Source organism: Micropterus dolomieu, linkage group LG05 (assembly GCF_021292245.1).
Source record: "Micropterus dolomieu isolate WLL.071019.BEF.003 ecotype Adirondacks linkage group LG05, ASM2129224v1, whole genome shotgun sequence".
NCBI lineage: Eukaryota > Metazoa > Chordata > Actinopteri > Centrarchiformes > Centrarchidae > Micropterus > Micropterus dolomieu.
Window position 1 is genome coordinate 14,833,735 of NC_060154.1, and position 12,108 is coordinate 14,845,842.

At 41.0% G+C, this 12,108-nt stretch overlaps 3 protein-coding genes across 4 annotated transcripts in view; all 3 read right to left on the reverse strand.

Annotated features, from left to right (window-relative positions):
- Positions 1–12,108, reverse strand: part of atp13a3 (ATPase 13A3) — a 131,948-nt gene that overhangs the window by 61,188 nt on the left and 58,652 nt on the right. The window lies entirely within an intron of this gene.
- Positions 445–5,300, reverse strand: poglut3 (protein O-glucosyltransferase 3). The gene is made up of 6 exons (XM_046048703.1): positions 4,917–5,300; positions 4,092–4,289; positions 3,357–3,640; positions 3,020–3,224; positions 1,506–1,702; positions 445–1,304 (listed from the first exon to the last, which is right to left on the reverse strand). The coding sequence occupies exons 1-6, from the start codon at positions 5,152–5,154 to the stop codon at positions 864–866; spliced, it is 1,563 nt and encodes a 520-aa protein (XP_045904659.1). The 5' UTR covers positions 5,155–5,300; the 3' UTR covers positions 445–863.
- LOC123970584 (NADH-cytochrome b5 reductase 2) lies at positions 5,765–11,895 on the reverse strand. Its single transcript, XM_046048704.1, has 9 exons — positions 11,812–11,895; positions 11,527–11,676; positions 10,691–10,763; positions 9,985–10,091; positions 9,092–9,221; positions 8,892–8,975; positions 8,466–8,551; positions 8,241–8,340; positions 5,765–6,320 (listed from the first exon to the last, which is right to left on the reverse strand). Exons 1-9 carry the CDS (start codon positions 11,824–11,826, stop codon positions 6,148–6,150), a joined length of 918 nt encoding a protein of 305 aa, XP_045904660.1. The 5' UTR covers positions 11,827–11,895; the 3' UTR covers positions 5,765–6,147.

Sequence of the window (12,108 nt, forward strand, 5' to 3'; positions counted from 1 at the left end):
GGGGGGGGGGGGGGGGGGGGGGGGGGGGTGTAACATTCAAACTGCAATAACCTGTTTGAATTCAAAGTCTACAGTCTGAAGGTGCAACAGACAACCACGACTACTTTACCTTGTGGTCCAGCAGAGGGCACTCTTTAAACTCACTATGAGCTTGATCTACTGCATGCCCTGACCTCAGTAAACTATGCTCATAAACAAAAATGGAGCAAAGCCATGCTGATCAGAGTATCACAACACCAAAGATCTGAGAAGTAGTGAGTGGAAATATTTGGGGTTCTACAACATAGATGTCAAAATAACCAACAAAGATAACGCTTCCTGCTATCTGAGGACTCACCTGCTAACTGCAATGGAAGTGACGCAGTGGAGGCACCAGAAACTAGTCAACTGTACAGACATGTCTGAATTCCTTCTCATAGTGCAGTTGTATGACACCACATGGTGAAATATTTAAGATTAAGATTTATTTTCAGATAACACTGCATACAAATATCCAAAGCAAAGGCATGTTTAACAAAACAGTAATTATATCCTCAGTTTCTTCTTCTTCTAACCACAGCTTTACAAAAAGGTACAAAAAACAAGACAACACACCATATTAAAAACTAAGAGTGGCATTATATTTTGAAGGAAATGTTCTGCAGCCTCATCTTTAAATGATAGAGGACACAGTTTTTATTGTAAATTCTTCCTCAAACGATCTTTACGGTCCAAAATAAAAGCAACAATTACAATTGTACTGCTTTACTGTAAACTTCAAAATCCATTCTTGTGAGCGTCAGGAACATTATCTTCACTCTGCATATGTCAGGAATGTTTCAGAGAAAGAAATGACAGTAACTATATGTTATAGACAGATTCCATCATAGTTCATCCTTCATGTTGGTTTCTTCTTTGTGGCTTTTACGCTGACATGCACACACAGCGGTGTGGTCGTCCGGCTGAGGCACCAGCTCCATGTCCGCATGCCGTGTTGGCTGTCCCGTCTGCCGCTCTGAGTACATGTGCAGCACTCTGTAGTAGTAACAGTACAGTCTGCTGGGCTGCAGCAGCTCTCTGGCCGCTGTCTGGCCCGCTCTGGCAATCTCATGTGCTTCAGGGTCATTCTCTTTGGCCCATTTGATTTTCTCCAAAAGGTCAGACAGGTTTCTCTTCACAGGAACGTAGTGAGTGCCTGCTTTAAGATGGCTGTAGAAATATTCATAATACTGCGAGTCCTGCTTCAGAACCAGACTGTTCCCGAGCATCAGGTAAGGAAACCGATACGCTGCCACCGTCCCATCCACGTTCACCTGGTACTTGTACTAAAAGAGGCAAAATATTATATCCATAATTTCTATATGGGAGGATAAGGATAGGATTTATATTTGTCATATTTGTATAGCATTTATATTTATTGAATTGTTTTTAGCTAAGGTTACTTGTGACCACAAAAGGAGAAATCACATCCAAAACAGAGAGACAAAAAGTCTAAATCTACAAAAAATTTATTCACTTTTCCTCACCTTGAAGAAGTCAAAGAATCCAACAAGCGGTGCTTTGCCTACGTGTTTCTCCCGGTCTCTGAAGAAGAACCATCCCGTGATGCCCGCGTCCAGCAGCTCGGGGTTTTCCTTGGACAGAGAGACCAGGTGAAGACGCTCCTCTCGACTGTCCCGGCCGCGGAAAAACGCTCGATCTGTTTTGTTCATCCATGGAGGCCCTGGAAGAAAGTGGTCCAAATATTACCCCAAACAAAGCTCCAAGTGACAGAACTTTTGTTTATAATTAGACATATAAAGATTCTGGATGAATAAAATAACTAGTGTGTACTTCCATAAAAGCTACTCATTATTTGTCAGGGTTTAACTTGTACTATAAGGATGCATTGAGGCTGGGGTGAGGGCGGCTACATGTCCTGACTCAGTTAATTCAAATGTATCAACTGCCAGTTGATAAAATGGACTGCAAGCAGAAAGAAATGTGTGTCCATTGATATATTTCCCAATTATTAAACAGTACAAAGAGCATCGTAAGAATTATTGATTTATTAATTTGACCTTTTTTTAAATCACGTTAGATTCTTCTTAAATTCTGGTCAAAATTGTATTGATAAAAGGTAACAAACACACTTCAAAAAGCACTGTCTTTACAAATAATTAAAATTATACAGTTATAAAGAGTGTACTTAACTATTTGTCCCCCTAAATTGTCCACAAAAGCGTTGGTACATTTTAAGGCTCCACTGTAATATTATCAAATGTGAAACAGCACCTGTTCTAAAATAAAAACCCACTTTCTGTCTTAGTTGAAGCTAGTTTCTTTAAAAGACCAACATGACCCTGGAAAGAAAATCATTTATCCAGCATGAAGCATCCGAACCATTTCACTAGACATTGATTGAGTAGGATCAAGTTTTGCCCGTCTTGGATGGAGAAGTACATCACTGAAAAGCAAATTACAGATTAATAAAAACCTCTTATGTTGTAGTTCCACAACAATAGGTCTTTGTATCGTCCCTATGAAGGGGTTACTGCATACGACTCTCCACGTGATTATTTATGTATACTGTGAAACCAAGAGGACCCAATACTGAACCATGTGGCGCCCACTGGTGGACGCTTAAAATGTGAGCGAAAAGTCCATTCAATCTGAGCTCTATTTTCTCAGTTCTGCCAGATATATTTGAAGAGATGATACAACCGAATCCTGACATTTGGGATCTCAGGCAAAAACAGCCACATAACTGAAGCCAAATATACAGTTCAACTTTGGACCACTACTGGCATGTAGATTAGTGTTTCTGAACTGGAAGAGCCCATAAACCCCCAGGCACACTCAGAACTCCTAACTTGTCAGTCACAGTGAACTGGATTTAGAACAGTACAGATTACCTTTATCAAGGTAGCACAGGGACAAATGTATGAACTTTGTCACCATTAACTGACGGGTGACAGACGCATACATTCAATGTGTGAGCTTCTTCACTTCTCAGCTACAGAAGGCCTCACAGCGGTTTAGGAGTGAGTGTGTGGGTTACCTGTGTTTCCCTGGACAGACAGCAGGTCATTGGTGACACCTCTCATGGTCTCCAGAGTGGAGTGTGTGACCTCGTAAGTGGGGAGGACAATGTCCCGCGTGTCTGTAGAGCCACACCATGAAAAGACTGGCACAGCATCGGCCTTCCTCGTCTCTAACGGCCAGTCGCCAACATTGATGTAAAACTCCACATCAGGCACAGTCACCTTCAACAGCAAATCAGCAATCATAAAATGCCACACAGTCTCTTTGCAGTAATACTGAGATACTACCTGTAGTAAAAACATGCAGCAACATTTTGATTCTTTAACGTCCCTAGAACATACATACAACCTTACCTTTCTTGTAAGAGAGAGCAGCATTTCATCAGAGAACATCTTGAAGTCGGTGTATTTCCCCAGAGTGCGGCGGTACAGCTGGTTGTTGATGATGGCGTAGTGAATGAGACCTCCTCTGTTGGTGAATCGGTCAGGCACTTCCTGTCTGAGACGCTGCAGGTCGACCGTTGGAAAAGATTTAAAGTCCGCCAGAATCTGAGGCTCCTCAGCAGGACACTGCATGACGCTCTGCCAGGCGGAAGCATTGCGTTGTGGACAGTCGCAGTATTCATGATAGACTGGACCTGGGCATTAAAAAGAAAATATCTGAGGCTGGACAGACGCACGTTGCGCAATATTACCACATGGTTCAAAGCATCTGGTGTGCTTTATCAAGGAGAGACTGTGATGTGAAGTGAAGCACGATAGCAGATTGGCCTCCCCTGATAATGATGGTTAAATAACACAATATTAGAGGCTCAACGAGGCTTCATTCTAAAGACCAGCACATGTTCTGGTGGTGCAGGGTGGGGATTCATTTGCACCACAGCCCTTTAGTGTGTGGTGCATGTCTGTCCGCCATGAAAGAGGGATCCTTCCTGAGATTTCTTCCCTGTTAAAAAGCATTTTGGGAGAAATTATTCTTATCCGTATCTAGGGTCAAAGTACAGAGTGTTGTATGCTGTAAGTGATTTTAGGATATTTGAATAAAAATAACTTTGCTAGTGAACCTGTGTTTATGAATGCATGACAAACCTTGGATGGTGTAGGCTGACTTGGCAACAGCAGCATCTTGGTGGAGGACTTCAACCTTCAGGCCCTTCAGCACAGTCCCGTAGAGCCGGTACCTCACCAGGAAGGACCCGTCTCCTCTGTCCAGAGGTGGGGGGACGTGGATACGGATGTGCTCCCCCTTGTCCAGCGGACTCATCTTGACTCTAAATGTGTCTCCCCCTAAACATCATGTAAAGAACATCTCACTGACATGTATGAATTGATTTCATCTCGCTGCAGGGCTTCAGTCACCTGCCTGGCCCTCATCCATGACCCTGTTGGCTGACCAAAGACTTTTTTGGATGAATACTCTGTTCACTGTTTTGAAGTGAGACATTATGAGTAACGTTATTAAACTATTGTGTATTTAATACTCACGTCTCGTCGACAGTAACACGAACAAACCACTGTTGAATGTAGCTATATTAAAATCTGATGAGTTTAGGGAAACCGTTAGCTTAAAAAATATGATGCACCCAACAACAGGTGTTATGCAGAGTTTTGCATGCACCTCCAAAACCTGCTGTTAAACGCGATAATATTTGTTGTGGGGTTCATCAATGGCGATAAATTATTCTACGTATATATTATATGAACGTTTAGAGTCGTTAATAATTTATTACACGAAGTAAAAGCAGCAGTAAAAGCACCGGCGAGGTGCAAGCTATTCTCTGCAGAAATTCTTCGGCACAACGCCGGGAAATGAGCTAACGTTAGCTACTTGTCAGCAGCCGCTCTGGTGTTTCACTGACGGTATGTTTAACACAATGACACTTGTAGCGCATACCGTGTTTGTGGTCAGATTACCTGGCGATAAAGTCAGGTTTTCTCCCTTTGAATTGACCGCCTGAATAAAGAAGTAGCGGACTGGTAAAACTACGTCGGGATTCAGCCCTGGACCCCAGATGAGACATCTCTCTGGAGCGATCCATTCACAGGCAGACACCGTGAAGTTTATGCTGAGAAAAAACACTAGGGCTATAAACCTACAAAATAAACCTGTCTGAAAAGGCTTAACTGCGTCTAGGCCACGCTTGCACACCATATTGCTCCAACAGCTAACTGCTAGACGTCTAAACTTCCTACAAATTGACTGTAAAGTTTTGATAGAAACTCCTAAGCCGACATGTTGGCGAAGAGAAACACGCCCATTATCCGGTGATGCCTTCAAGGGTTGTCGGTACTGTTGGATATGGATTGTGACGCCCCACCACAGACCTTAAAACACCACTCATGGTCTATTTACTCCTGACATGCCTGGCAAAATACTACAAATAATATTTATAAAATAATTTTCCCTTGGTGTCATTGGTCTTCCATGGCAATTTAACAGGGATAACAAAATTATTTAGTAAATGTTTGTATGTAAATTAGCAAGAATTATGTACTACCTATACGTTTTTAATCTTGGGCTGCTATGTAGTACTGTAGTTTGTTCAGATGTAATGGTCCTAGATGAAATAACTTTCCATACAGTAAATTAAAAAGAATGTTAAACATTGTGTGAAAAACGTGTGTATACTATTAAGTTCATGTTAGATACAGTTCTTATATTTGGGTTTACAATAGGTTATAGAACAGTCAGAACATTTTGCTGTTTTGCACAAGTAAATTGACAGGACCTCTGGACAAACTGTAGAACTGTAATACATTAGTTGTTTTGACATCTTTATTTCAAAAATTACATATTGGCCTAAAAAAGTGATTAACTTTTAAGGTGACTGTTGTGTTGTACAAATGGTAATCACAGATAGGAGGTCTGATGATATACTGTATATAAAAGTCCATAGAAATTGTCATTGCAATGTTACGGGGTAATATTGATGACAATTGTTTTGATACAGGTTTGTACTGTAGTTGTTTTACCGTCACTGACATCAAAAATCACACATGCTTAAATGAAAAGCATAAAGGTATACACAGTACACCTGCTTGTGATTCTGGATAGTATTAGACCATCAACAGTGTTGATACGGTTACTGTTGGTAGTGACTGAATGATTACAGAGACTATACCAGTGTTAGTTAGTATCTTTAAACTAATAGGCAAAAATGTTTTCTGTTCTGTGCCCCAGCTTGTCCAGGTTTGGCAGACAGGCGTATTGGATCATCGGTGGAGGACCGCACAGGACAACAAGGACATCAGGAGACGGAGCAGGGAGGTGGTCCTTGATCATGTCATACGTCACGAACCCTGAACTGTAGCTCCAATCTTGAGGGTAAAACAGGAGAGAGAAAGACAGATTTGTCACAATTAGCAGCTCAATATTGTATCTTTTCTAAAGCCATGAAGTAGAGTTCACGTCTTCACGCAGTTGTTTGCCATATTTACAGCCAAAAATGTAAAAGGGTTTCCATCCTGCCTGTGTGCTGATATAATGTGGCAGGATTTAACCAACAGCAGCAGCGGAAGCAACAAAACTGCTACATCAATGGCTTAGTCACCAGAGAAGCCTGTCTTTGATTCCCCCTTTTCACTATCACTTTTAATCTATCTTTCCTTTGTGCCTGAGCAGAGAGATGCCCAAAGGTTAAAGAACCTCTCTTTTTCCTCACAGAAGAAGAGATGGGACATTCAAAGAAAAAATTAAATTAAATCAATAAAGAAATTAAGAACCATGGAGAGGTTTGTGCAATTTGTGCTTTCATCCAGAGATAGTCATCTCTCCCTCCAAGGCAACCAAACAATGGCATTGCTAAAGAAGAGCAAATACACCTCTTCTAATGAATAATGATCAAGGACCGATGTGTTTCTATTCTGTGTGGAACTAATGACAGACAAGACAGAATATGAGCAGTGTTCGAGGCTGTCACAAGAGAGATTATGTAACAATATTACGCTCATTAATCTCTGCTCGCTTTAAGGATTATGCAAAGGAAGACATGAGCGTTTTGCTAAACTACTGTAACACCTTGTTGAAACAATCTCCCTCCTCTGCCTGCAGGGGTTTGTTTGGTTTGGTTTCCCACTCTGAATATTCAGCAGTGAAACCAAAGGACCAGGCTTTGAGGCTGATTTATTCAGCTTCTTATAGCCTGGCACGCTACAGTATGTCCTTTATGCAGACATGATAAAATTTGTCATAGTTATATATAGTATTTCCATAAATTCCACATAAAGTAGTGCTTCACTGTGTGATGTAGGTGTAAGGTATAATGTTCGGTATGTGGCACTGCTTATCTAGTTCTGTTTTCGCTATACTGGAACTCTAAAGTAGATTTAATCAACCCCATTAGTAGATTTTCCCCTTCTTAATTAGTCATGAAGACTGAATCTAAAACAAAGTCCTTTTAAAGCTAAATTAATGGGTTTTTTTCTTCTTCTTTTTGACCACTTGGGGGCAGAACTCCACAACAAGCTAAGTTAGACATAAAATGTCCTTAAAGCTATTAACTATATATAGCTTATTAAGACATCCAGCAGATACACAGCAACATTTGCAACAATGAGAAAATATCTGGCTCTTTATCTGCTAAATGCTGCACTATGTCCACCAGCTACTTGCTAACTTTGCCTGCCTGCTGTTTGCTGCTGAGCAGGTACAGTGGATTTATTTGAATGTCTGTGCAGAAAAAAAGCTGCCTGCGGGAAATGAGATTGATGAGCGGTGAGACAGAACCAAAACAGTAAAGTCGCTGCCTTTTAACCAAAACAATTGACTGAAACATATTTAAAAATCTCTGCACAGCTGAGGAGAACTGTAGTGTTGGGAGATAATTCTCTGTGGGTTCATCACTACATGTGACACACTTCACATTACACATTGTCATTTGATCAATTGTTAATCGAAATATATTATTATATATATTAGTGCAGCTTAAAAATTTAGGGGTTTTTTTGCATCTTGATGCATTACTGTGCCAAGGTTTTTCAAAATTAGGTCCACATCCAACCTCTCTTTTGGTCAGAGGTAATATTAATTAATTAATACTACAGTTTTCACTCCCTGGCCTGCTCAACCTGTCATAAGAAACTCTGGACACTTAAGCTGTTTCTGCTAAAACAACAGCCCCTGTTCTGGGTGTTAAAATGCTACAGGGGGCACTTTTAACACACAGGACAGCGTATATTAAGTGGGGGTCCACCAGGCACCCTGTTATTAGGTCCATAGTTGAAGAAATGCTGCCTTACCCTGCGGAGGTTTGTCCAGTGTGAACCAGAGTTTAACTTTGTCAGGGTGGTTCTTCTTCACCTCCTCCAGCTCCTCCCTCAGTAGGATGTCTTTCTCAGTCTGAGAGGCAGCAAAGTGAAAGAGATTTTATCTCTCAGACTACTTTCCAGTTAAGTACAGTAATATTCTTTAACAACAACACACGAGGAAAGATTTCCCAACACAATATGGCACACAGAGCTGACCTGGTTGGCAAATATGAGAGAGCACTTGATGTTGTCAGCGGGGTCTGATGTGATGCTGCGGATTAACTGCAGCATAGGAGTGATACCTGCGATGGTAAAAGACATTGAAGTTAGGCTCAGAGGATGGCTCATGTCTAACTGAGGGTATTATGTGGAGGTACAGTGTTTCCTTTTCTCATTTTTCAATAAAATTATGTTGTCAACAGTGAGGCTGCAAAGCAAATATCTACACTACAGGACAGCTTTGGGTGTAATCTATAAGAGAGAAAAGCCACAGTATACTCGCAGAACTCTTCATCTATATAACGATGAACATTTCATTCTGCAGAGATTTCAGCTTGCTGAGCCTCTGTGATGTTCTTCTGAATAAAGTAAAATAATTAATGTACATTAGACTGATGAGAGTTTAAAGAAATGTAAATGAACCTGTTCCACCGGCGATCATCCCAACGTGCTTGAACTTCCGAACTTTCGGCTCCGACTTCTTGTCTGGTCGGATGGCAAACTGACCTGATTAGGAGAGAATAAGCCTCAGCATGAGTATGTGTTGTGACAGTCTTATTTTACACCACAGTGACATCTGCTGGTGACAGAAGCTTGCTTTCTGTTCTCTCCACACACCATACCATTTCCCTTGTACACCAGCAGTCCATTGGGTCCTCTGAAATCAATGGCATCTCCAATAGCCATGTTGTCCAGGTACTGAGACATCTTCCCTCCATCTGGGAAGGAAGGGTGGGAGTTCTTGTAGTACACCTGGGGAAGTTACAAAAAGGACAGTAACTATTTTAGTTTCTTTTCTTATCTTAGCTTAATATGTTGGCTTGTCATTGCCTGTGCGGGGCTTTAAAGTCACCTCTTTGCATTGTTAGCATAGCTAATAATAGTTTGTCCTACTAACAAGAGGATATGGCAAAGGTGTTAACAAACAATAGCTTATTTACACATTGTGCAGACAAGGAGCAACATTAGCATTTATTTGGAGTCATGTTAGATGGCCAAGGTCCAATACTCACTCTCCCTTTATCTCGGTATTAGTCTCCGCCAACTCATGGGGAAATATCTTTAGCTGCTAAATGCTCCACTATGTGCACCAGCTAGTCGCCAACTGTCTGTCTGCTGTTTGGTGCTGAGCAGGTAGCGCACAGTGGATTTAAAACTGTGGCTGGTATTTATCCTCTTGTAGCATGACACTTGATCTGCCTTTGTATTTTTTGAGAGAGAAATACAATACTGTCTCGTGAGAAAGTCATGACACTTTATGAAGTTATCCACCTGACAACCAATATCCATGGCATCAGTAAAGGACTCGTTAGCACTAGTAAAGCCTTTAAACAATGTATAAACCCTTTCAAAAGGGTTAATAGACGGTGGTGCCGACCTAAGATGTCAAGAGTGGTAGACAGCTGATACCTGCAACACGCTAAATAACCCACACAAAAATATCTGCTGTTAACGTACTGTATGGGCCAGCTTATGTTTGTGTTGTTTTGTGCTCCACCTCAGTAATGTTAATTACCTTGACCACAAGGTCGACATATCCCTGGTCCTCATCACTGGAGACTGGAGTGTAGGCCCTGACCACCAGACTGCCGTTCACCTTGGCTGACAGGTACACATGCTGACCTGGTGCAGAGGACAGAGAGGAGGACAAGCGGGGAGGACGGGTAAGGTGGTGGATTTGAGAGAAAGAGAGGTCGGCCAAAAATGTGGAAGCATGGGAGAAGCATGAGCGACTGTCCCCTGATGGAAACACAAGCTGTAAGCTCTTTTAACAACTTCTCTCACCTCCACAGTGTTCTAAAGAATGAACGGACTCTAATGAATCTTTAAAATACCAGCATGCTATATTTTGAAAGAGTGACTTTTTATTGCTCCATATCCTGCTTGTTTGACCTAGTATCTGTTGATGTGTTGCAGTTCAACCAGAGGAATCCCTCAGAAGTATTATAACCAGAGCAAGTGATCTCATCTTGTATTCTCATTTACAGCCATATTTCAAGAGACTTTCAGGACATGCCAACACTCAGCATGTATAAGGCTAGAGATTCATAGGAAGAGATACAAAGTACACACATAAATACTGTGTACCACATAAATACTATGAAAACTTTACTCAGATATAAGAGTGTACTTCCCAAGATATAAATGTTAAAGCATTAGCAGGAAATCTGTCTAGTTCGGAAGTATGTTATCGGAGAAGAGAGGAGAGTCTGTTTCCGTACCTACTGGCAGTCCAAGGATATGAGTTGCAGATGGAAGGCCAAACCGAAATTTCTTTGTGTCATGACTGATTTCCTGTACAAAGACACACAGGTTAGAAAAAAAATACACAAACAAAGATATAGTGTATACAATATAATTCTTGCTAGCTTGCGAAATAAATATCTGGAGACTGGGTGGTCTTTATACAGTATATTTACCTAATGTACTGTAGGGAAATAAAATTATTATTATTATTAAATATCAGGCTAACAGGAAACATGCTGAGTAAATTAGAATCTAATTGAAAACATTGATTTTATTTAACCAACCTGGAACATTAAAGCATGTTAAAATAAATGGTAATTTCCCCGACAATTTTCTGGGGGTAGAAAGTAATTCAAATGAAAATTTGTGACAATTTGTTATATGGATCATCCAGAATGTGGAAAGAGTGCTGATTTTCAAATATTCAAATCTCATTTTAGCCCATTAAGACATTATTCACATTGTTCTAACTGGTGTGTACACTACAAAAGATGAAAATAACACAAACCATGACATTGTTTAATAAGACATTACACTAAAAACTGTAGTTGGCCACCATCATATGAATTCACCTGAAGTGTTTCACCTCAGGGTTTGGCAGTTCAGTACAGGATGAAACATGAACACAAACTGGATTATGAACGTGTGTACATCTCATTTTCCACAGCCAGTTAGATGCTATATTTTTCCCTCACAGTACTGAATTCACAACATAGACGTTATATAATATTAAGAAGAATATTAAGTTTGAATGTGAATGTGTCTGCAGGAATAAACTACAGATTCTTTGTTAAATGCGTGTGCAGTCTACCTGTTTGTGTATAAGGGGAAGGGGGTATTTGACCATGGAATCTTGCAGAGTTAAAGGCATCTTCTTCTTCTTCTCTCCTGCAGAGCCTCCCAGGAGGAAGTAAAGCACTGACACCACCACTGCACAAACGCCCGCCACCACCGGGATCATCTGCAAGACAAAGATCACATACAGTATTGAGACTTAAAGGTGCACAAAGCTAACAGTCAAGGTTTTGTACAAAAGCAATAGTTTTCCATCAGTGTTTGTTTTAATTTGAGGGAATGAAGTGAAGTTCATTCTCACCAAGAAGTCATCCATACTTGTAACAAAGTGAACCTTCTACACACACAGCCTGAGAGACCAGAGTCCACACACAGCCAAGGAAGCAATAGCCTTCACAATCTCTCTCTCTCCCACACACACACACACACACACACACACACACACACACACAGTGAAAGGCCTCCAAAGGGGGAGTGGCTTCCCACTTGGGGAGAGGTGACACAAAGTCCAAAGCACCAATAGGAAGACAGAACTCACCATGACACTACATAGTACAGAGGTGGTGCTCAGGCAGTGAGGAGCAGAGACCTGAAATCA

Coding starts and splice junctions, on each gene's coding strand:
- poglut3 (XM_046048703.1), bottom strand. CDS start 5,154: ATGGTGTGCAAGCGTGGCCTAGACGCAGTTAAGCCTTTTCAGACAGGT. Junction 3,225..3,356: donor TGCTCTCTCTTACAAGAAAG/GTAAGGTTGTAT, acceptor TTGCTGTTGAAG/GTGACTGTGCCTGATGTGGA. Junction 1,305..1,505: donor GATTCTTTGACTTCTTCAAG/GTGAGGAAAAGT, acceptor TGCCTCTTTTAG/TACAAGTACCAGGTGAACGT.
- LOC123970584 (XM_046048704.1), bottom strand. Junction 10,764..11,526: donor TTCCCCTTATACACAAACAG/GTAGACTGCACA, acceptor GTCTTTGTACAG/GAAATCAGTCATGACACAAA. Junction 8,976..9,091: donor GCTGGTGTACAAGGGAAATG/GTATGGTGTGTG, acceptor TCTCCTAATCAG/GTCAGTTTGCCATCCGACCA.